Source organism: Eurosta solidaginis, chromosome 1, assembly GCF_040869045.1.
Source record: "Eurosta solidaginis isolate ZX-2024a chromosome 1, ASM4086904v1, whole genome shotgun sequence".
Taxonomy (NCBI): domain Eukaryota; kingdom Metazoa; phylum Arthropoda; class Insecta; order Diptera; family Tephritidae; genus Eurosta; species Eurosta solidaginis.
The window spans coordinates 35,032,803-35,056,942 of NC_090319.1; the positions used below are offsets into that span (position 1 = coordinate 35,032,803).

The 24,140-nt window shown below is 36.7% G+C and overlaps 1 protein-coding gene across 4 annotated transcripts in view; it reads right to left on the minus strand.

The window, feature by feature from the left end:
- The window catches only part of LOC137251433 (organic cation transporter protein-like), a 224,772-nt gene that overhangs the window by 150,852 nt on the left and 49,780 nt on the right, over positions 1-24,140 (minus strand). Inside the window, exon 1 of one of the 4 annotated variants that reach the window (XM_067786015.1) lies at positions 18,690-19,478. The exons of the other annotated variants lie outside the window; for them this stretch is intronic. Within the exon in view, the coding sequence (XP_067642116.1) occupies positions 18,690-19,058 (369 nt within the window). The 5' untranslated portion in view covers positions 19,059-19,478. Of the gene's footprint in view, positions 1-18,689; positions 19,479-24,140 lie in introns of those variants that run through there. 4 annotated transcript variants of the gene reach the window in all.

Sequence of the window (24,140 nt, forward strand, 5' to 3'; positions counted from 1 at the left end):
GTGCTCACAGGTATGAAGGTAAGCTTGGCCAAGTTGTTTTTGTTGCATTTAACCACATTTGTTCCATCAAGGCAAATACCGCAAGCAAATATTATTTAAAGGTAATTTGAAACGTACTTCAAATGCAACTTGGTATACAGTAGCGCGCACGAAAATACCAGTATTATTATTTCTTTTATCAAGTTTCGTCGATTCAATTCTCCTCTCCTTTATTTTTGATAACTTAACAAAAAAAAAAGATTTCCATTAAATTTGAAACTGCAACTATGAAAATCAATGTCAAAAACGTTTTCGAAAATACTCGAAAATTTCGAACTTTTCCTTGAGAGTTTTTCGAACTGGAAACTATGAAAACCAATCTCAAAAACGTTTTCGAAAATATTGGAAAAATCGAGAAGAAGTCGAGCTTTTTATATAGAGTTTTTCGAATTTGCTTAAGTATGCAGTTTTGTAGCCAAACAATTTTAGTCCATTAAAGTAAAAGTTGAAGGTCTCTTTAAATTCTTATTAATTTTTGACATTTTTTCCCCCGATGGGTGTATATATTTTCCCTCATCGCAAAAATTACAGTATATATGGGGTATATAATATATACCACCGATCTCTATAATTTTTTCAGACAACAATATATGCAATATACCAAAGTATATGGTGAAGTTTGAAGCTTCAATCTGATAAATTAAGGAAGATATGACAAAAATCCTCTTTTTCTAAAAAATCGGTTGTATGAAGGATATATGCTACAGTGGTCCGATCCGGACGGTTCCGGCAAATGTCTAATCGGACACCTAATTACACCCACGCACCAAATTTTATCAATCAAGATATCTCAAAAATTGAGGGACTAGTTTGCATACAAACAGACAAACGGACAGACGGACATGACTAAATCAACTCAGCTCTTCATCCTCATTATTTCAGTGTACTTAATGGTAGGTCTATTTATTTTCCTTTAAAGACTTACAATTTTGAGATTCGTGTCAAAGTTAATATACCATTTCATTTTCATGAAAGGTATAAAAAATAATGCGAATTCTGAGAGACTTTTAACTTGTACTTTGTAAGACTAAAATTGCATGCTCAAAAAAATTCAAGAAACTACAAATAAAATCTTCGCAATTTTCGTAAAATTTACTCGAAATTTTGAATATCTTCATGTTAGTTATTTCTTAAATTATTGAAAACTAGCAGACCCGGTAGACGTTGTTCTGCCCTAAATTTGGTCTATCTGCATACATAAAAAAGTTTTTCCGTCTAACTCTGCCCTACCCCTATACACTTCTTCCTAATCTTTTTATTCACTCCTCCCTCCGTCTTTTTCGCTTCATCTATATCCATCTTCGTCTCATTCTATCTCTTTCTCAGTCTCCTTCTCTCTTTTCTCTTCTTTCAATTTTTTCTCATTTTTTTTCATCTCTTATTGCCAGTCTGTCTTTTGTTCAAGTCTCATTCCGAGTCTCAGTCCCAGTTCCACTCCAAGCCTAAGTCTCAGTCCCAGTCCTAGTCCTAGTCCTAATCCCAGTCCCAGTCCGTCTCTGGTATACTTCCCGGAAAAAAGCACCGTAAATACTAATATAGGCAAAATTATATACGAAATTTCAGGCAAATCGAATAGGACGTATGTAAATAGGTATGTGGGTATTATTAATTCTTTTCTTTATTTCGGCTTCGCATACATATTTATCAGTTTTGCCAGGTTGATGCGACTAAATCGAATATCACAATGAACTTTAGAGCTCTCAGCAACAGCTTTCATTTGATATCCATAATACACACACATTCTAGGGGTACCCGGGTCCACGTTTTGATCTCAAGACTCTAGGCACGTAGCGAAAAAAAAGGTAGACGTTGGCCGATTCCCACACCTACCCAATATGCTCAGAAAATTTCAGGAGAATCGGTTCAGCCGTTTCGGAGGAGTTAACCCTCTAACACAAGAATTTTATTTATTAGATAAAGAAAAGCAGAATTCAATTGACGAAATTAAAAAAAAAAAAACAAGTAAGGAAGGCTAAGTTCGGGTGTAACCGAACATTACATACTCAGCTGAGAGCTTTGGAGACAAAATAAGGGAAAATCACCATGTAGGAAAGTGAACCTAGGGTAACCCTGGCAAGTGTTTGTACGATGTGGGTCTCAAATTAAAGGTATTAATGAGGGTTTTAAAAGGGAGTGACCCTTAGTTGTATATGTGAAGGCGTTTTCGAGATATCGACCAAAATGTGAACCAGGGCGACCCAGAACATCATCTGTCGGGTATCGCTAATTTATTTATATATGTAATACCACGAACTGTATTCCTGCCATGATCCCAAGGGCTTTTGTTTTCGCCTTTTTCATTTTCTTCTTTTTAATATGGTAGGTGCCACACCCATTTTACCAAGTTTTTTTTCTAAAGTTATATTTTGCCTCAATAAACCAATCCAATTACCATGTTTCATCTCTTTTTTCATATTTGGTACAGAATTATGGCATTTTTTTCATTTTTTGCAATTTTCGATATCGAAAAAGTGGGCGTGGTCATAGTCGGATTTCGACCATTTTTTATACCAAGATAATGTGAGTTCAGATAAGTACCTGAACTAAATTTATTAAAGATATATCCATTTTTGCTCAAGTTATCGTGTTAACGGCCGAGCGGAAGAACAGACGGTAGACTGTGTATAAATACTAGGCGTGGCTTCAACCGGTTTCGCCCATTTTAACAGAAAACAGTTAACGTCACAGAATCTATGCACCTACTAAATTTCACAAGGATTGGTAAATTTTTGTTCGACTTATGGCATTAAAAGTATTCTAGACGAATTAAATGAAAAAGGGCGGAGCCACGCCCATTTTGCAACTTTCTTTTATTTTTGTATTTAGTTGCATCATATCATTACTGGAGTTGAATGTTGACATAATTTACTTATATACTGTAAAAATATTAAATTGTTTGTTAAAATTTGACTTAAAAATTTTTTTTTTTTTTAAAAGTGGGCGTTCTACGATGTTGCTAATTTTAATTAAGCATACATATAGTAATAGGAGTAACGTTCCTGCCAAATTTCATCATGATATCTTCAACGACTGCCAAATTACAGCTTGCAAAACTTTTAAATTACCTCCTTTTAGAATTGGGCGGTGCCACACCCATTGTCCAAAATTTTACTAATTTTCTATTCTGCGTCATAAGGTCAACCCTTGGCAATGAATTATCGCACTTTTTCGGTTTTTCGGTATCGAAAAAGTGGGCGTGACTATAGTCCGATTTCGTTCATTTCAAATAGCGATCTGAGATGAGTACCCAGGAATTTACATACCAAATTTCATTGAGATACCTCAAAATTTACTCAAGTTATAATGTTTACGGACAGACGGATGGACGGACGGACGGACATGGCTATATGAGTTTCTTTTTTCGCCAGATCATTAGATATATAGAAGTCTATATCTATCTCGATTAGTTTATGCCGTTACGGATTACCGCTATGCGGCCTCCATAATGATATGGTGCAACAAAATACAAAAGTAAAATAAGATTTCAAAAGGGCGTGGCTCCGCCCTTTTTCATTTAATTTGTCTAGAATACTTTTAATGCCATAAGTCAAAAAAAAAATTTACCAACCCTTGTGAAATTTGGTAGGGGCATAGATTCTATGACGATAACTGTTTTCTGTAAAAGTGAGCGAAATCGGTTGAAGCCAGGACCAGATTTTATACGCAGTCAACCGCCTGTCCTTCCGTTCGCCCCATAATACGATAAATTGACCAAAAATCGGTATATCTTTACTAAAATTAGTTCACGTACTTATCTGAACTCACCTTATTTTGGTATTAAAAATGGGCGAAATTCGACTATGACCACGTCCACTTTTTCGATATCGAAAATTTCGAAAAATGGAAAAATGCCATAATTCTATAACAAATACGAAAAAAGGGATGAAACATGGTGATTGGATTGGTTTTTTGACGCAAAATATAACTTTAGAAAAAACTTTGTAAAATGGGTGTGACACCTACCATATTAAGTAGAAGAAAATTAAAAAGTTCTGCAGGGCGAAATCAAAAGCCCTTGGAATCTTGGCAGGAATACTGTTCGTGGTATTACCTGTACAAAATAAAGATGATGTTCTGGGTCACCCTGGTCCACATTTTGGTCGATATTTCGAAAACGCCTTCACATATACAACTGAGGGCCACTCCCTTTTAAAATACTCTTTATTACCTTCTATTTGGTACCCATGTCATAAAAACACATTCCAGGGTTATCCTAGGTTTATTTTCATACATGGTGATTTTTCCTTATTTTGTTTCCAAAGCTCTCAACTGAGTATGTAATGTTCGGTTACACCCGAACTTAGCCTTCCTACTTGTTTTTAAATTATTTTATTTTTAAGTTTTTAGTCTTTATTTAATTGCTTATTATTTCTCATTTTATTTAATTCATTTAGTGACTCATTATTACAAGGACTCTTTCCTGAAAATTTGTTACAGTCTTAAGTCCTCAATACATAATCCTTCCAAAGACCTTACTCGATTTGTTGCCACGTATGTGTGTCCCTCCTCGAACTCCAAAGTATTTTGATGTCACTTCTACCGGACTGTATGTAATATTTGTTCCAAATATTAGCCAAATCGGATTTTTGGAAATATTTTGATCATTGCCCCACCTATCGGAGTTTTTTTTCTTATTATTGCATTGTCCTCGCGTTCTGAACTATATTCCAAGTTTCAAGCTTGTAGCTAATCGGGAAGTTACTTAAATTTCTATTACAAAATTCTGTTCGCTACATCGCTACATAGAGTCAAGCTAAATAAAACCGTTTAAAAATGAAAAGTGCTCAGTGCACTAACAGTATCGCCTTTAATTTTATGTATGACACGAGCAAATAGCTTTAGCCGTTCCAAAGATATGGGTCGCCGAAGTCGCCAAACTGCCAAAAAATCGAGATTTTCAAAAATTTGAGACCCCAGTGACACGGGTTAACATCTTCCAATTGTGCTGAAATCTTAATATCTATCAAAAAAAAAAAAAATCCGGAATCGATTTTTTAAAACCACTTTAGTATGTATGTATATATTTAAATATTGCATATCCAACAAAAGAAACACGCAAATCCATATAAATATGTACAAATGTAAATATGTTTGCATGCTCCAAATGACGGGAAGTAACGAAATACTAGATCAAAGCCAAATACAAATAAAAGATAAGCTTACTAATGCAATAGCGGTGTTAGCGTAATAAAGCAAAAATATAAAATTTATGTGGTAATTAAAGGCTTTGCGCCCATGACCATTCGGCATATTTACGTATGCATGTAAGTGCTTGGCCGCTTTTTTAAACCCACATACAAAACTTATGTATGTATGTATGTATATACATACAACTCTATTGCGCCAAACAACTTTTACTCGTTAATGAAAGATTACTAAGTAATTCACTTTCAATTGAGGTTGTTGCCATGACTAAACGTAATTAACACTCACTTGAACTTGAAAATGCTTCCGAAAAAATCCCAAAAAACCGAAAACATCATTTTTATGAATGTAATATAAAATATGAGTGTAATCTTCTTGATTTTCCATATTACAGGGGGTGATTGATAAGCGCTTCATGTAAGATGTTTACTTAAGCTGCAGAAAAAGTGGCATAACCTAGGTTAGACCATTTCGTGATAGTACTAGTTCTAGGCCAATATCAATGCTTTCAACTGTTTGCATTTGTACGGTTATGTCATTGGTGATGGCAATTGTCTGCTAGTACATTACTTTGCCCACTTGGTCTCAACCAGTTCAATGACGGATAGTAGTAAAGTTCTTTCGTTTTGTTATTATTTATTATTAGGTCGTTCACTTTTGGATAGCTGTTTTTGTGTGATGGATTATACTTACTTACTTACTTAATTGGCGCTTAACCGTCTAAACAGTTATGGCCGTCCAACAAGGCGCGCCAGTCGCTCCTTCGCTCCGCCAACCGGCGCCAATTGGTCACACCAAGGGAGTTTAAATCGTTTTCCACCTGGTCCTTCCAACGGAGTGGGGGCCGCCCTCTACCTCTGCTTCCATAGGCGGGTTCCGATAGAAACACTTTCTTGGCTGGAGCATCATCTTTAATTCGCATAACATGGCCTAGCCAGCGCAGCCGCTGCGTTATAATTCGCTGGACTATGTTGATGTCTGCGTATAGCTCGTACAGCTCATCATTAAATCTTCTTCGGTACTCGCCATCGCCAACGCGTAGAGGTCCATAAATCTTTCGAAGAACTTTTCTCTCCAACACTCCCAAAGCCGCTTCATCTGCTGTTGTCATGGTACATGCTTCTGACCCATATAGCAGGATGGGTACGATAAGTGACTTGTAGAGTATGATTTTCGTTCGCCGAGAGGGGACTTTACTTTTTAATTGCCTACCTAGTCCAAATTAGCATTTATTGGCAAGATTGATTCTTCGCTGGATTTCAGTGCTGATGTTGTTGCTAGTGTTGATGCTGGTTCCCAAATAAACGAAGTCTTTTACTATTTCGAAATTATGGCTGCCAACAGTAGCGTGGTTGCCAAGGCGCATATGCGCTGACTCTTTGCTCGATGACAGCAGGTACATCGTTTTGTCCTCATTCACCATCAAACCCATCTTTACCGGATGGATTATCCCTTTTGTAAATTTTTCAGAAGTAAATTGGAAATATCTAACTTTGTAACTGCTTTACCAAGAAGTGAATTGAACAGCATTGTGATGAAGGATAAGTTATAAAAGCAAGAAAAGCTTATTGAAAGAACCAAGTGATTGGCGATTATGAACCTCTTATCTGGAAAATTGGTTGTATCAGGTGTATGCATATGAAACCGGTATTTTGTATTCAAAAAAACACATTTATTGCAAGAGAATGGTAACGAATATTTTATTCAAAGTAAGAGCCCTCGCGAGCTACATATTTTGACCACCTCTCAGGCAATTTATGGATACCTCGCCGAAAAAAGTCTTCGTTTTTTGAAGCAAAGCAATCATCGAGCCATTTTCCAACATTTTGTAAGAAGTGAAGCGCTGTTCGCTAAGTGCGTGCTCCATCGATGCAAATAAGTGAAAGTCCGATGGAATAAGCGGGGTGGGGTAGCGGTTGACAGCTGTATGACTAAACCAATTTCTGAGTCTGTTTTGTTCGGCGTGATGGTGCATTATCATCGAGAAAATTCACTTTGTCATGCCTAATTTCATATTTTGGACGCTTTTGTTGCAGAGTACTGTTCAAATTGGGCAATTGTTGCTGGTAGCGTTGACCATTAACAGTTTCGCGTGGTTTTAGAAGCTCATATCAGATTACACCACGCTGATCCCAGAAAACACAGAGCATTGTCTTTTCTCCGAAGCGATTTGGTCTTGGGGACGATTGTGCTGGTTGGCCAGGGTCCACATACGATCTCTTGCGTATGGGATTCACGAAATAAATCCAATTTTCATCGCCAGTAAAGATCCGATGCAAAAACGACTTTATTTTTTGTCTGGCGAGCAGCATTTCACATATTGTTTTCCGGTTTTCTTGCTGTCAGTCGTTCAGCTCATGTGGCACCCATCTTCCGGTTTTCATGATCTTTTCCAAGGATTTCAAACCTCTGGAAATGGTTGTCTGGGACACATTTAGTTGTTTTGCGAGTTGTTTTTGCGTCTGACTATCGTCTTCATCCAGCAAAGCATGCAATTCAACGTTCTCGAACAATTTCGGTGGTTTGCCGCGGTCAGCGTTTCTCTCATCAAAATTACCACTTTTAAACTTGTTGAACCACTCATTATACTGCGTACGACCAAGAGCGTGCTCTCCGTAAGCTTCGACAAGCATTGGATGAGATTCTATCGCCGATTTACCCAAATGGAAGCAGAAAATTAATGCTCCCCGCAAATCGTTGTTTGAAGGGACGTATTTCGACATTTTCAAGAGCGAAAAAACACGATGTTGTATGAAATTTTAAATGTTTGATATTGGATATTGTTGACAGATCATAAGACGCCAACTAGCGCCAATGGTAAGTTTTGACTGTTCCTACAATTGTGCCTATTGACCACTAGATGCCAATACCGGTTTCATATGCATACACCGATATGTGGTATATATTATGTGCTATAGTGGTAGTTTAGGGAATAGTTTGCTTCCAAACAGACAGACGGACTGTTTATTATCAAAACATTCAAAGAGGATGAACGTGTTATACGAGAAGACCCAAAAATTAATCCATTCAACGAAGAAAAGCTGAAGCTGAAGTATTTGCATTAAATTAAGCTAAGTAAAGCCACCGGTCATGATAGAAAATATCACAAATAAAGATTATTACAAAAACTGACGCCAGAACTTGTAACGCCATATGGATAGCAACAAGGCTAGTTTAGATCCCGAAGCTATAGATAGAGACTGCATAAAGATTACACTCACGAGACATTCATTGGCCAGATGCTCGAAAGTAACGAAGAATGTACAGACGCAGGTGATGTCATCGCATACCTAATGAAGTGGCTAAGAAGACTGCAAATGCTAAAATGTAAAGACATCGAAGACGCGGATTGTAACACGGCCGTTTCAATCGCAGCAGAAGCAAAGAAAGAAGCTCGGATTGGAAACTAGGCCTCTATCACCGGCTCAGCTAAGGACATGAAAAGAGAAAGTTTTGGAGAAAACCAAACAAAACTATACACCCATATATTCAATCCATAAAAAATGTAAAAAGAAAAAAAAAAATATTAAAAACTATAAAAAAAAACCAAAATACAAAAAAAAGACAAATGTTAATAAGAGAAACAGCACATATGTATATTCAATAAAAAAAAAATAAATAAAATTAAAAAGAAAGCAATCAACAAAAATAAAAACACAAAATACAAAAAACAAATTAAATCTAATTTAATTTCTCCAATACAAGAAGTTGCTGATCCCACCACCAAACTTGTCTCTAAATTCTTGTTGTTATTTTACCCGGGAGTTTAACCCTGGACTTTCGGTGTGGGAGGCGGAGCCACACCAGTAAGTATATATATTATATAATGATATATACTGAACGGATAATTTAAAACAAATCAAAACGCAATTTTAAAAGAAGTTCCTTGTCCATTACCAGTCAACACATGAGTACAGTTAGCAATGGTGAGTGTATGCGTATAAGGGATTTAGCCCTAGGGGGTAGGGGGGATTTGAATATATCCGCTGATTCAAGTGTTTGTGTAGAGCAAACCCTTCAACCTAGTTGTCAACCTCACCTACCAGTGGCGAATCCTGTTTCTTCAGCCAGCGAGGCTCTGGCGACCCCAAGTTCAAGATATGGTTACATTAAATACGTTCCGAAATGGTCGGGCTTAAACCTTCATGGTGCTTGCTACCGGAATCTACCAGACTACATCCGCCAAAGGACCATCAACATCGACAACACTCCCCAAAACGTTCTCGGAGTGTCCTTATCGCTACAACGACAACAGCAGCCCTAGTTAATCAACTGACTGCAAAGTGATCCCAAGAGAGGAAGGAGCCTACTGCTCAACGCAACTCCTGACGGAATACTCGGGGGTGCTACACGATACGCGTTTTAGTGCAGCTTGAAAGTTACACTGACTTTAAGCCTTCCATGATCACTCCTCTGTAAAAAGGCTAGTTCTCATTCTAAAGAGGAAAAAGTCTTCTTTCTCCTTAAGACTCCATCGTCTTTTCGTAAATGCTGCATTCGAACAATGATAGTACTGAGCAGTCATCGTCTCCTCCAAGAGGAACGCTGCGAACTGATCAATCTCGGTAAAATCTGCATGCTTGATACGGGAACCATACCAATATACCTTTTCGTCGAAGAAAGATACTTAATTGTGGTTTATTTTGGGGCAGTGTATAATATCTAGGGCTTTCTTCTAAAAAGAGCTTTGCGGTCAATATATATTGTCTTCTATATATCGGGCAAAAAGCTCCTTTAAGAAAACCACGATAGAGATTTAATTATGATTTCAGTGCATAGAAAAGCGCAAATTCTAAAGCCTTATAGGTTGGAGAAGAAACAATGCGATCCTAGCAACTGGACATAAATTTACGACCTGGATCCCTAAATGATCACATAGATAGGTCGGCATCGGAATTCAAGTGGTAGTTAAGCGTATTACAAAGCTTTATAGTTTCACAGCCTCCCAAAGCTAATTCTGAACCTCTCCTACCCGAGTGGACTCCAAAAACTTCGGGAAGTGTTTAGAAGTGTCGTTAGAACAAAAACATCAACATAGGCCGACATCTATCTGACTCTGCGGGCACTTACGTAGATATCTCTACATAATGGCAAAATATTAAAAATTCGCCCTGACTATACTTTGAATATATAAATGAGGTACGCTACACCTTCTACTAAGGCGATCACTTCGCTAATGAAAGAAGATTTAAGAGATACTTGGCGTCCTAGTGCCGGTATTTTCCAAAAGCTTTTCTAAAAGTATGAGTGGATCGGTAGTCACATTATTGTACAAGAACATACCAGGCGGAATGCGCCTGCATATCAACTAAGATGGAAGTGAGTGAGACCTTTGTGCTTGCGTAAAGTACGGACGGACCTCTATACAGTTTTTAAAGAATGGAAATGTAACGTATATTCTTGGACCATTTTAGGACTTCGGCACCGTTTCGTGAGCATTTCGGGATGACTTCCGAATCAGTTCGAGATTATATCGGAACCAATTCGGAAATATTTCCGGCTCGCTTCCCGATTATTTTAGGTATCACTTCGGGAGGAACTTACGATTATTTTAAGACTATTTCGAAACCATAACGGGACATTTACAGCATCACTTCAAAATCTTTTCGAGACTATTTCGATGCTAATTCGAGACAGGATCACTTAACAATGATTTCGAGACTATTTCGCGACCAATTTGGAAAAATGTCAAGATCACTTCGGTACTATTTTAGGCATCATTTCTAGACCACTTTTGGATAATTAATTCGAAACTGTTTTGGCACCATTGCAGGATAACTTCAGAATCATTTCAAGACTTTATCGGTACAATTTCAGGATTATTTCTCGATTATTTTAGGTATTATTTCGGTACCAATTCAGGACCATTTCAAGACGAACTTGAAACCATCCCAAAACAGCTACGGGATCATTTCAGGATCAATTTGGTCTAAAAAAGATTTGAGGTTCTCTCTGAGATAAGAAATAGTTTTGCAAGGCAAAGTTTGGAGAAAAGTTGGAATACAAAATTTCATGATTCTTATTGCTAAATTTTCGCCCGAGATGCTTCTTTTCTACCTATATTCCGAACCCATTTTAGTAAAAAATTTTCCTGGAATTTCTTTAAAACTAAAATAATTTATTTAAATGAAAGCTACTGAAAACTTGGAACTAAAAGGCGGCCGAGAAAGCACATAAAGAAAATTGATGTTGTGGCCACTTGAAGAAAGGGGTCATAACGTCAATTGAGTTTTTACCCGTTGACCTTATGTCATTCAAGGCGTTATCAAAAAGAGGGTAAGTTTGTAGCGTTTTTCGAAAATCTCGGTAGATCGCTGTTCACATTATTGTGCAAAAACTTATAAGCTTGCTCCCGTAGTAGCATAGAGAACATATTGTACAATTTGTTGATTTTTTGAAAATGATTTGCAGTTTTTTTTTGTATTATAATCAAATGCTTGTTAGATATAAACGACATTGCCGGGGCTTTCTATAATGTCTCTAAATGGGTGATTATGGATGGTCTTAATTACATTAAAGTACATCCAGCCTTAACCAGATGGATCGGCTGCATGTTAAATTGCAGGAAGATTACATCGCAATGGGGGTTGTACGAGGCCACGAAACCAGTGGACAGAGGAACGCCGCAGGGAGGGGTGCTATCACCTCTGCTGTGGACGCTGGTCATCAACCAACTGCTCAGGCGATTTGATGAGAGACCCGTAAAACTTACGGCTTACGCGGATTACGTTGCAATTGTCATAAGTGGAAAGAGCCTTCAAACGATTAGCTCTTTGATGGATCGGGCGCTTCGGGATATTCGTACATGGGCATCAAATGTCGGGTTGAAAGTCAACGCGGATAAGACGGATATGGTCTTGTTTACAAAGAGGTACAAGGTCCCAAATTGGATCAGGGCTCCCTACAGGAGAAACCTTGCACAAATATCTAGGAATTATCCTAGAGAATAAGCTGTCATGGAAGCTCAACGTGGAAGAGAGGGTGAAGAAGGCTTCAACGGCACTTTATGCATGTAAAAGAATGCTGAGGTGTACGTGGGGCTTATCGCGCTCTCTTTTTCATTGGGGTTTTACACCGATTATAAGCACTATCCTATACTATGAAGTTCTCGTTTGGTGGAAAGCCATACAAAAAAAAAACATACCTCAAGAAATTAGAGGGGGTATGCAGCCTATCGATGCTTAGCATTATGGGAGCCCTGAAAACAACCCCGACGGCTGCACTGTATGCCATTCTGCACATTCTACCTGTAGACCTGCTAGCAAAGAATATAGCGTTAACAACTGCAACCAGGCTCGGTGCCTCGGGGCAGCTTGAGCGCCGACCATACGGCCATAGTAGTATAGCGTCGTCAATCACAAGACGAACAGACTACCTGATTCACTATCTGAGCTTCGAGGGCGATCTTAAGGCCACAATAGAGGTGGATGGTTGGCGCAAGGGTGCTCAAATGGCGGACGAGGCGATACATGTGTACACAGATGGTTCCAAGGTAGTGGAAGGAGTGGGGTCTGCGGTATACTGTGCTGATCCGGAAATAAACAGATCCTACAGGCTGCCGGATTACTGTAGCGTTTTCCAAGCGGAAATAGTAGCCGTAACCAAAGCAGTAGAAACCCTGGAAGAAAATAGCTTAAGCTGCAACCGTGTTAACTTGTATATTGACAGTCAAGCAGCAATTACGGCAATAATCTCGCATAGCACAGCATATAAATGCGTGTTAGAGTGTAAGCAGTCTCTGGAGAGAATCGGGACAGGGAGAAGCATACATCTATATTGGGTCCCAGGGCATATGGGAATAGATGGAAATGAAAAAGCGGACGAACTAGCTAAAAAGGGCGCATCCCTTGAAGCTTGCTCCGTAGATGTCCCAATTAGATTGGGCGAAATTAAGCGAAGGCGAGAGGTGCATATGATTGACCAACCAGGAAAGGCTTGGGGTCAAGCGCGGAGCTGTAAAGTTTCGAAGATTATGTGTAGGTCTTACAACCTTAGACCAAAAAAGTTGCTTCTATCTTAAAAAGAGAAGACTGTAGACTCATGACGGGTATTCTGACTGGACACTGCCTTCTGGCGTCACATGCCTTTAAATTAGGCTTGGCCAGTGATAGCAGATGTAGGAAGTGCGGGCTGGAGGTGGAAACGATCGAGCACGTTCTGTGATCTTGCCCTGCGCTTGCCAGGCTAAGACTCTAGCTATTAGGAGTGATACAGCTGTCAGATATAGAATCAGCAAGTGGCTTAAATCCTAGGAAGCTTCTGGTATTTACCAAGAGGACGGAGTTATTTTATAACATAGGTCCTGGTTTTTGAAAGGGTTTTTCAGTTTGGTCGTTAAAACAAACTTCTGGTAACACTGCGGACTTATTCAGTCTATGTGAGATCCTCATGGACCGGCCAGTGCAACCTAACCTAACCTAGATATAAAAGTGCAAAAATATATGACAAAATGATGACAAGTTGAATTTAAAAATTATAAGTTGAGATATATATTTTTTGCTTTGACGTTTACTATGATACATGAAATGACACAAAAGCTTTGTGCATGCGGTTATTAACCTGTTGACAGCAGAATTATAACAACAACTCTAAAACGAGCTTAAACAAATTACTTAACGTCAGTTCAAAGTTACTACATATGTACATACGAACAACCTCTTAAGTGTAATATATACGTCTATGCATAAACGCTTTTTGTTTTGTTCAACGAGGTGTGCAGTTCATTAAACAAAAACAAAAAAGAGCAACAACAAAATATAAAACTTATTGCTATAGCTGCAACACTTTAATGAAGTAAAAAACAACAACAATTTCATCAAGATTTTGTCGACTTGTTTGCGTATTCGTTTGGAGACGTGGAAACTCATGTGTTCCCATACAAGCGTCACTCTAATTGAGTTAGATTCCTAAATAAATATTTTTAGGGCTAAATATTTGAACTTTCATTGAGTATATCATTTGTATTATTAAGCTTTTCGATTATGCGTTTGTCAAAAAAATGCCCACATCCGTTACTAATTTTAAAGATCGGCAAAAAATACCGGAAATTTGTAATGCTAAATTGAATACAAAAAAGGCAACACATTTTTATACTCAGAGTGCTTTGCACACAGAGTATAATACTTTGATTGGGTAACAGTTGGTTGTACAGGTATAAAGGAATGAAGATAGATATAGACTTCCATATATCAAAATCATCAGTATCGAAAAAAAATTTGATTGAGCCATGTCCGTCCGTCCGTCTGTACCTTAACACGATAACTTGAGTAAATATTGAGATATCTTCACCAAATTTGGTACACGGGCTTATCTGGACTCAGAATAGATTGGTATTGAAAATGAGCGAAATCGGATGATAACCACGCCCACTTTTTATATATATAACATTTTGGAAAACACAAAAAACCTGATTATTTAGTAAATAATACACCTAGAATGTTGAAATTTGACGTGTGGAATGATATTGCGACTTGATAAAAATTAAAAAAAAAATTTGTGATAAAATCAATTTTACAAATATTATTAATCATAAATCAAAAATCGTTAAACCAATCGTAACAAAATTCGGCAGAGAGGTTGCCTTTATAGAGGTTGAACTTTATATCAATGGTATTTCATTTCCCTAGTGGATTTATAACACTAAAAAGGAAAAACTCGAAGAAAAATTAACGGATCGTAATAAAATTTGGTACACAAATTTTCCCTATAGCAGGAAATATTTCTAGAAAAAATGGACGAGATCGGTTAAAGGCTACGGCAACTTAAATATAAAACAAGCTTAAAAAGGTCGTAGACTACAATAATAAGCTATAACTTTGCAAAAAATAGTTTTGAATCAATGATATTTCACTTATCAAGTTTTATTGTAAGAGGAAATGGGGAGAAATTTTTTTTAAACGGGCGCTGCCAGGTGTTATTTAGAAAAGTAATTTATCTGAAATGAAATGTACAATTGAAGCTCACGCTGAGTATATAATGTTCGGTTACACCCGAACTTAGACACCTTTACTTGTTACAATTGCGAACTGTTTTAATTTAGAAATATATCAAGAATTTAATTTAAAATTTTCTAATTATAAATACTGCATTCTAATCATTTCATTGAAATTATCGCTAATTGATTTGGAGCAGCTGCGTAATTCAATTAAGAAGTTTGTTAAAAAAATTATCTGAAATTTTATGATTTCAACGAAAGTTTTGTTGTTGGTATTGCGATTTATGTTGTCCTGACATAAAATATTAACCGTGTTCGTTTTACATGTTTGAACATGCATCAATATTTGTAGTTAAAAGAAGTAAGGAAGGCTAAGTTCGGGTGTAACCATACATTACATACTCAGCTGAGAGCTTTAGAGACAAAATAAGGGAAAATCACCATGTAGGAAAATGAACCTAGGTAACCCTGGACTGTGTTTTTGTGACATGGGTATCTAGAATAGAACGCCATATTAAAGAGTATTTTCAAAGGGAGCGGGCCATAGTTCTACAGGTATATGCCTTTTAGAAATATCGCCATAAAGGTGGACTGTGGGTGACTCTATAATGTGTTTGTACGATATGGGTATCAAATTAAAGGTATTAATGAGGGTCTTAAAAGGAAGTGGCCCTTAGTTGTATATGTGATACAAGATATCGACCAAAATGTGGACCAGGGTGACCCAGAACATCATCTGTCGGGTACCGCTAATTTATTTATATATGTAATACCACGAACAGTATTCCTGCCTATATCCCAAGGGCTTTTGATTTCGCCCTGCAGAACTTTTCGGTCTCTACTACTTAATAATAATTTTACAAAGTTTTCTCTAAAGTTATAGTTTGCGTAAATAAACCAATTTAATTACCATGTTTCATCACTTTTTTCATATTTTATATAGAATTATGGCATCGTAATTTTCGATATCGAAAAAGTGGGCGTGGTCATAGTCGGATTTCGGCCATTTTGTATACCAAGATAAAGTGATTTCAGCTAAGTACGTGAGCTAAGTTTAGTAAAGATATATCGATTTTTACTCAAGTTATCGTGTTAAAGGGCGAGCGGAAGGACAGACGGTTGACTGTGTATAACAACTGGGCGTGGCTTTAACCGATTTCGCCCATTTTCACAGAAAACAGCTATCGTCATAGAAGCTATGCCCTTACCACAAGCATTGGTAAATTTTTGTTCGACTTATGGCATTAAAAGTATTCTAGACAAAGTAAATGAAAAAGGGCGTTGCCACGCCCATTTTGAAACTTTCTTTTATTTTTGTATTTTGTTGCACCATATCATTACTGGCGTTGAATGTTGATATAATTTACTTATATACTGTAAAGATATAAAATTTTTCGTTAAAATTTGACTCAAAAAAAAATTTTTTTTAAAAGTGGGCGTGTTCTGCATCCAATTTTGCTAATTTTTAGTTGGCGCATATATAGTAATAGGAGTAACGTTCCTGCCAAATTTCATCATGATATCTTCAACGACTGCCAAATTACAGCTTGCAAAACTTTTAAATTACCTTCTTGTAAAAGTGGGCGGTGCGAAGCCCATTGTCCAAAATTTTACTAATTTTCTATTCTGTGTCATAAGGTCAACCCACCTGCCAAGTTTCATCGCTTTATCCGTCTTTGGTAATGAATTAATGCACTTTTTCGGTTTTTCGAAATTTTCGATATCGAAAAAGTGAGAGTGGTTATAGTCCGATATCGTTCATTTTAAATAGCGATCTGAGATGAAATTTACTTAAGTTATCGTGTTAACGGACATACGGACGGACGGACATGGCTCAATAAATTTTTTTTTCGATACTGATGGCTTTGATATATGGAAGTCTATATCTATCTAGATTCCTTTATACCTGTACAACCAACCGTTATCCAATCACAGTTATTATACTCTGTGTGCAAAGCACGCGGAGTATAAAAAGTAAATCATCGTTATCGTCAATTGGCATCAATTATGAGCAGCAAGCAGAGAAGAAGGTTAACCAAAAAGTTAAATCGGTTTATCAAGGATAACAACCGATTTCCAAGCTCAAAAATAAGCTTTCCCAGCGAGATATATTTATTGTGGATTTTATTCGGTTTTTCATAGCGATTAATACTTGTTTCTAAATGTTCTCTCACTATCACTGATATCGTTTAGGGTGATTTTTTGCCAAGGTTTTTTAGACTGTTATTTTGCGAACGAAATAGTTTTTGGGAAAGGCAAATCTTTCGTCTGTTCTGTTGCAATTAATATAATGTTGTTTCGGGATCTGCAAATAATTGTTATTCCTAAGAATTTAAACCAGGATAATCAAATTAACTTTCGATCGTATATTTTTGAGGTAATGCTTTATACTATTTCTGGGACCGTGGTGTGGTGGTAGCGTGCTCCGCCTACCACGCCGAAGATCCTGGGTTCACGTTCCAAGCAAAGCAACATCAAAATTTAAGAAACAAGTTTTTTTTTATTATAATAAAGTTTTTCAAAGCGGGTCGCCCCTCGTCAATGATTTGGCAAGCACTCCGATTGTTTTTCTGCCATGAAAAGCTTCTTAGTGAAAACTCATCTGCCTTGCAGATGTCGTTCGGAGTCGATATTAAACATGTAGGTCCCGTTCCGCTAATTTGTAGGAAATATTTTCAAGGAGCATGGCGTAAATTTGAAAAATGTCTTCGGAGGTAATCGCGCATTACATTTATTAAATTTATTTATTTATAATCCGAATTTTTTTCTCTTTTTCAGGAACAGACTTAACATTTTTTTTTTAATTTTTTGAATTTAGGAAAAAATGGTTTTGCGTAATTATGAAGAACTTTTTGTGTTCTTTGCAAAAACTAAAATCTCTCAGCTTTGTTTTTTTTTAACTATTAAACAACTACTCAGAACCATTTTTTAAAACTTTTTTGTTCAAATTAAATTTTTGGGCATTTGGACAATATCGCGTAATTTTGCAAACGTTTTTCCCTCTCTCAAGAAACTCTAGAGCTATTAAAAGGCTACTCAGAAGGACATTTCCTTTAAAAATTTAATTTTTTTTTAAATTTTCGACTTATGGTAAAATGGCAGTATTTGGCAACATTTTTTTTCTTTTTACAGAAATTGTTTTAAATTTTGTAAAATTTTATAATTTTTTTTTTTGCTTTTGTGAATATTTGGCGAAATTTTGTATACATTTTTCTCTCTCTCAGTAACTAAACAAAATAAAATAAAAAATAAAAACTCAGCAAAATTATTTGGTAGCTCGAACCGAACCTTGAATCCTTTATCAATAGGGCGATAAAAAAATTGCTTTTTTCAAATGTTGTAAAGAAAAGTTGTTCCTTTCTCGTTTTACAAAATTGCATATGCCAAGTTGAAAGGCTCCTATGTGTAGTGTGAAACAATTTTAAATTAAGGCTCAAGTTTTTAGCAGTGTAGCAATATTTAATGGGCTTCTTATAGAAATATAACACTCTTCAACGCAAAAACTTCAACCAGAATGACGTCATTAATTAACTGCTTTATAACAAAAATACAGTCAACATTCTTTACTCACTTGAAAAACATAACAAAAAATATGAAAAGTGGAAGCGCCTTGAAAAGCGGACAATAAACAACACCAAATTGCTTGCCAACGTCCATTATCGCCTAATAGATTAGCCAAAACTTCATATTGGCGCCTTTCCAGTGTTTCCTCATCATCATCAACGACGACGTCATAGCACACCGAAAAGACGTCTTCTCTGCCACCATCGGTGCACAACGCAGCAGGCTTGATTTCCACTTTTCGTTGTTGTTGTTTAACTTTTTTTGCTACTATTGGCGTATGCACACCATTTTTGGTCACAATCAATTCACCAATGAAGGCAACACATTCATCATCATCACCACCACCACCACCACCATTGTCACTATTTGTTTTCATATTTGGTGATTTTTGTTTGATTTTTGTGGAAGTGGATTTTTAATTATTTACAATTCAGGGGAATGCGGTTATAAATGCCGTCCAAACCGTTAACAAACGCGTCTTTGAGATGAAAACCGTACTGTACGCTGCGCTGGCGATTGCGAAATGTTGCAGTTCAACTTTGTTGTGAATACTCAATTACGTCGTTTGTATGCAGGTTGGTAGGTAAGTAGGCACTTAGTGTAAATATTAGGCAGTAAATAAACATACAATCACTTTTTGTTTGTAATTAAGCATAGAGCAATTGAATTTTTTTTTTTAATTGAACCAACAACAAAAAACCATTGAAAACTTAACAAGTGCAGCATTAATGAGAATAATAGCAAAGATATCAACAACAACAACAATAATGCAGCCTTACAAATAACAACACGACAACACCTGGTCGATGCCAATACAAAACTATGAAATCATAAACAGAATATTGCTCTTCACCTACCCCCGTTCACAACAAAGTCATACTATCTCTAACACGCGTATCGCTTACACTCGCAATGGTAAGTGTTACCAGATGTCACATAGAAGGAAGTCACTGCATTACAAAACTTGAACTTTGATGGTATAATTAAGAACATTTAGGACCTCCTTTTCTTGTTATCACAATGTAACACGCTTTTATTAGAACAATTAGAACTGTGATATAAACTGTAAGATTTAATAATTTAGGTGTAAAGTTTTAATGTTAAAAATATATAATTATGTACAATATGGAATTTTTTTGTCACAGACGAAAAAACCTAATTATCGTTAAAGGTTACAATGAACTTATAAAGTGTTATATTTCCTTACAGTCTTTTAACTTTTTAGTTAATTTTATTAAGCAATAATAAAAGCTTATTTAAAAAAAAGTGTTTTTATACTCAGTTGGGCAGAGCTCACAGAGTATATTAAGTTTGATTGGATAATGGTTGGTTGTACATATATAAAGGAATCGAGATAGATATAGACTTCCATATATCAAAATAATCAGGATCGAAAAAAAATTTGATTGAGCCATGTCCGTCCGTTAACACGATAACTTGAGTAAATTTTGAGGTATCTTGATGAAATTTGGTATGTAGGTTCCTGAGCACTCATCTCAGATCGCTATTTAAAATGAACGATATCGGACTATAACCACGCCCACTTTTTCGATATCGAAAATTTCGAAAAACCGAAAAAGTGCGATAATTCATTACAAAAGACCGATAAAGCGACGAAACTTGGTAGATGAGTTGAACTTATGACGCAAAATAGAAAATTAGTAAAATTTTGGACAATGGGCGTGGCACCGCCCACTTTTAAAAGAAGGTAATTTAAAACTTTTGCAAGCTGTAATTTGGCAGTCGTTGAAGATATCATGATGGAATTTGGCAGGAACGTTACTCTTATTACTATATGTACGCCTAATAAAAATTAGCGAAATCGGAGAAGGACCACGCCCACTTTAAAAAAAAATTTTTTAAAGTAAAATTTTAACAAAAAATTTAATATCTTTACAGTATATAAGTAAATTATATCAAGATTCAACTCCAGTAATGAAAACCCTTAAAATCTTGGCAGGTATTACATATATAAATAAATTAGCGGTATCCAACAGATGATGTTCTGGGTCACCCTGGTCCACACTTTGGTCGATATCTGGAAAACGCCTTCACATATACAACTACCACCACTCCCTTTTAAAACTCTCATTAATACCTTTAATTTGATACCCATATCGTACAAACTCATTCTAGAGTCACCCCTGGTCCACCTTTATGGCGATATTTCGAAAAGGCGAACACCTATAAAACGAAGGCCCACTCCCTTTTAAAAATACTCATTAACACCTTTCATTTGATACCCATATCGTACAAACAAAATCTAGAGTCACCCCTGGTCCAGAAAGGCCCACTCCCTCTTAAAATACTCATTAACTCCTTTCGTTTGATACCCATATTGCACAAACGAATTCTAGAGTCACCCCTGGCCCACCTTTATGGCGATATCTCGAAACGGCGTCCACCTATGGAACTAAGGATTACTCCCTTTTAAAATACTCATTAACACCTTTCATTTGATACCCATATCGTACAAACGCATTCTAGAGTCACACCTGGTCCATCTTTATGGCGATATCTCGAAAAAGCATCCACCTATAAAACTAAGGTCCACTCCCTCTTAAAATACTCATTAACTCCTTTCGTTTGATACCCATATTGCACAAACGAATTCTAAAGTCACCCCTGGTCCACCTTTATGGCGATATCTCGAAAAGGGGTCCACCTATAGAACTAAGCCCCACGCCCCTTTAAAATAATCATTAACACCTTTCATTTGATGCCCATATCATACAAACAAATTCTAAAGTCACCCCTGGTCCACCTTTAACACCTATAAAACGAAGGCCCACTCCCTTTTAAAAATACTCATTAACACCTTTCATTTGATACCCATATCGTACAAACAAAGTCTAGAGTCACCTCTGGTCCACCTTTATTGCGATACCTCGAAAATGCGTCCACCTATAGAACTAAGGCCCACTCCCTCTTAAAATACTCATTAACTCCTTTCGTTTGATACCCATATTGCACAAACGAATTCTAGAGTCACCCCTGGCCCACCTTTATGGCGATATCTCGAAACGGCGTCCATCTATAGAACTAAGGCCCACTCCCTTTTAAAATACTCATTAACACCTTTCGTTTGATGCCCATATTATGCAAACAAATTCTAGGGTCACCCCTGGTCCACCTTTATGGCGATATCTCGAAACGGCGTCCACCTATGGAACTAAGGATTACTCCCTTTTAAAATGCTCATTAACACCTTTCATTTGATACCCATATCATACAAACGCATTCTAGAGTCACCCCTGGTCCATCTTTACGGCGATATCTCGAAAAGGCGTCCATCTATAGAACTTAGGTCCACGCCCTTTTAAAATACTCATTAATACCTTTCATTTGATACCCATATCGTACAAACGCATTCTAGAGTCAACCCTGATCCACCTTTATGGCTATATCCCTAAATGGCGTCCACCTATAGAACTATGGCCCACTCCCTCATAAAATACTCTTTAATGCCTTTCATTTGATACACATGTCATACAAACACATTCCAGGGTTTCCCTCGGTTCATTTTCCTACATGGTTATTTTCCCTTATGTTGTCACCATAGCTCTCAACTGAGTATGTAATGTTCGGTTACACCCGAACTTAACCTTCCTTACTTGTTTTCTTTAATTTTATTTTTTACTTTTTAGTTCATTTTATTAACAAGTAAGAAGCTTGTTCTTAGAAAAGCTTTTTTCTTAAACTTAATTTAAATATGCATTTTTTTTTAATTTTTAGTAGGGTAAAATATTGTTATGTAATATTTACTTAGTTATTTGTAACGTTTCTCATCCTATTCATTTCGTTTAATACATCAATATTACAAGTTTTCTTCGAAGTCATCTTTGAACAGTCAAGTTCTTCTATTCGAGTGTTAACTAACTTAAAATCATGTTTTCTTGTGACTTTGCCTATGTCGCGTTCAGTTTACAACTACTCATTGCAGATCTCTGCTCTGTTCTATCGCCAAAAATCTGTAAAACAAAATCAAGTTCGCAGAAAAGTTTGCAACATTTAGCGATAACAGCCTAACTTCTACGTTTGTTGCATACTCAAACAAAGCGCAGTTACCTGCGTTCTTGAGGACTTAGGCTTTAATTCCCTTGTGAATACAAATTTTTACCTATAACTCTGTTATCGATTAATTGATCGAATTCTCACAAAGTAATATTGCATTGTCATCGGAGTTATACATATGTGCAAAATTTCAGCTCAATCAAGTGTATCAAATTTAACTTGCAAGATTTGATTACAGACAACAGCCAAGTGAAAGTAAATAAAGCTTATAAAAATAAACGATTGTGAGTACACTAAGAAATCTATTTGTACTATGGCACTATTGTGAATATTTGCACTGCATTAGTGGCAGTTGCTATCATAGCTAGATGACAGCGCAAGCTGTAAGTTTTAATTGATTGATAGAACAGCTGATTTTTGTTGATATTTGATAAGAGACTTTTATATTAGTTGCGCAAGATGCGCACGGGTCCGGCTCGTACTTTTTAGTCAAATTTGTCAAAAGTCCTGCACTTACATATTTTTAAAAGAGTATTCTCTTGTTCTGGCCCAAGTGCTGGTTCATCGACCAGTATCCCGTAATTGTTGCCGCGATTCTAAAGATAAATGAGGACAAGGTGAAGTGCTTGCTGTCGTTCAAGAAAAAGCCGGCACACTCACGCTTTGACAACCACGTTACTGTTGATGGATATATATTTGTGATTGTGAAGCACCTCAGTTATGTGGAAATCAGCATTTATAGTAAAAACAATGTCAGCTTAGAAATCAAACAGAGCATAACAGTTGCCAAAAAGTGCTACTTTGGACTGAGTAAGCAATTGGTAAAGTAAAATAACCTCTCGACGAACAAAAATCACGCTCTACAGTTCGCTCATCATATCTGTCCTAATATATGGCGCGGAATGATGGATTGTTTGGATATGATATGAGATTTTTCTTTTGGTGTTCAAGAGAAGAGTTCTCCGGAAGATTTATGCACCTGGGCGCGGATTGAGGGAAGAATAGTGATGCGCCGTACTATCTTTACGAAAATATGAAGACAGTGCAGCGAATAAAAGCTAAAGGACGGCTAGGTCATGTTACGGAAATGGAAATTATTTTTAACGACACCCGTAACTATTTGTAAGCAGAGGAAAGGAGAGACCACATTCTAGTTGGAAGAGGCAGATTTGATTCCACTTGGAACCCCAGCGGGAATTGCTACGCAATGCCCAAAATAGCGTAGGCGATTAAGCGCTAACTAATTATGATATTAATTTTAAAGATTTCCTTCTTTTGGGTGAAGCTAGGGTTATGTTCGTGGATTGTTTTATGAGAAAACTAAAATTTAAATTACGTAGCTGCCACGTATAAAATTTTTCTAATGAAATAGGCTAACATCGCCGCCATTCAGGAAGTAAGATGGATGCTGCAAAGCAACACGAAAATAGGGCCATGTGAAGTC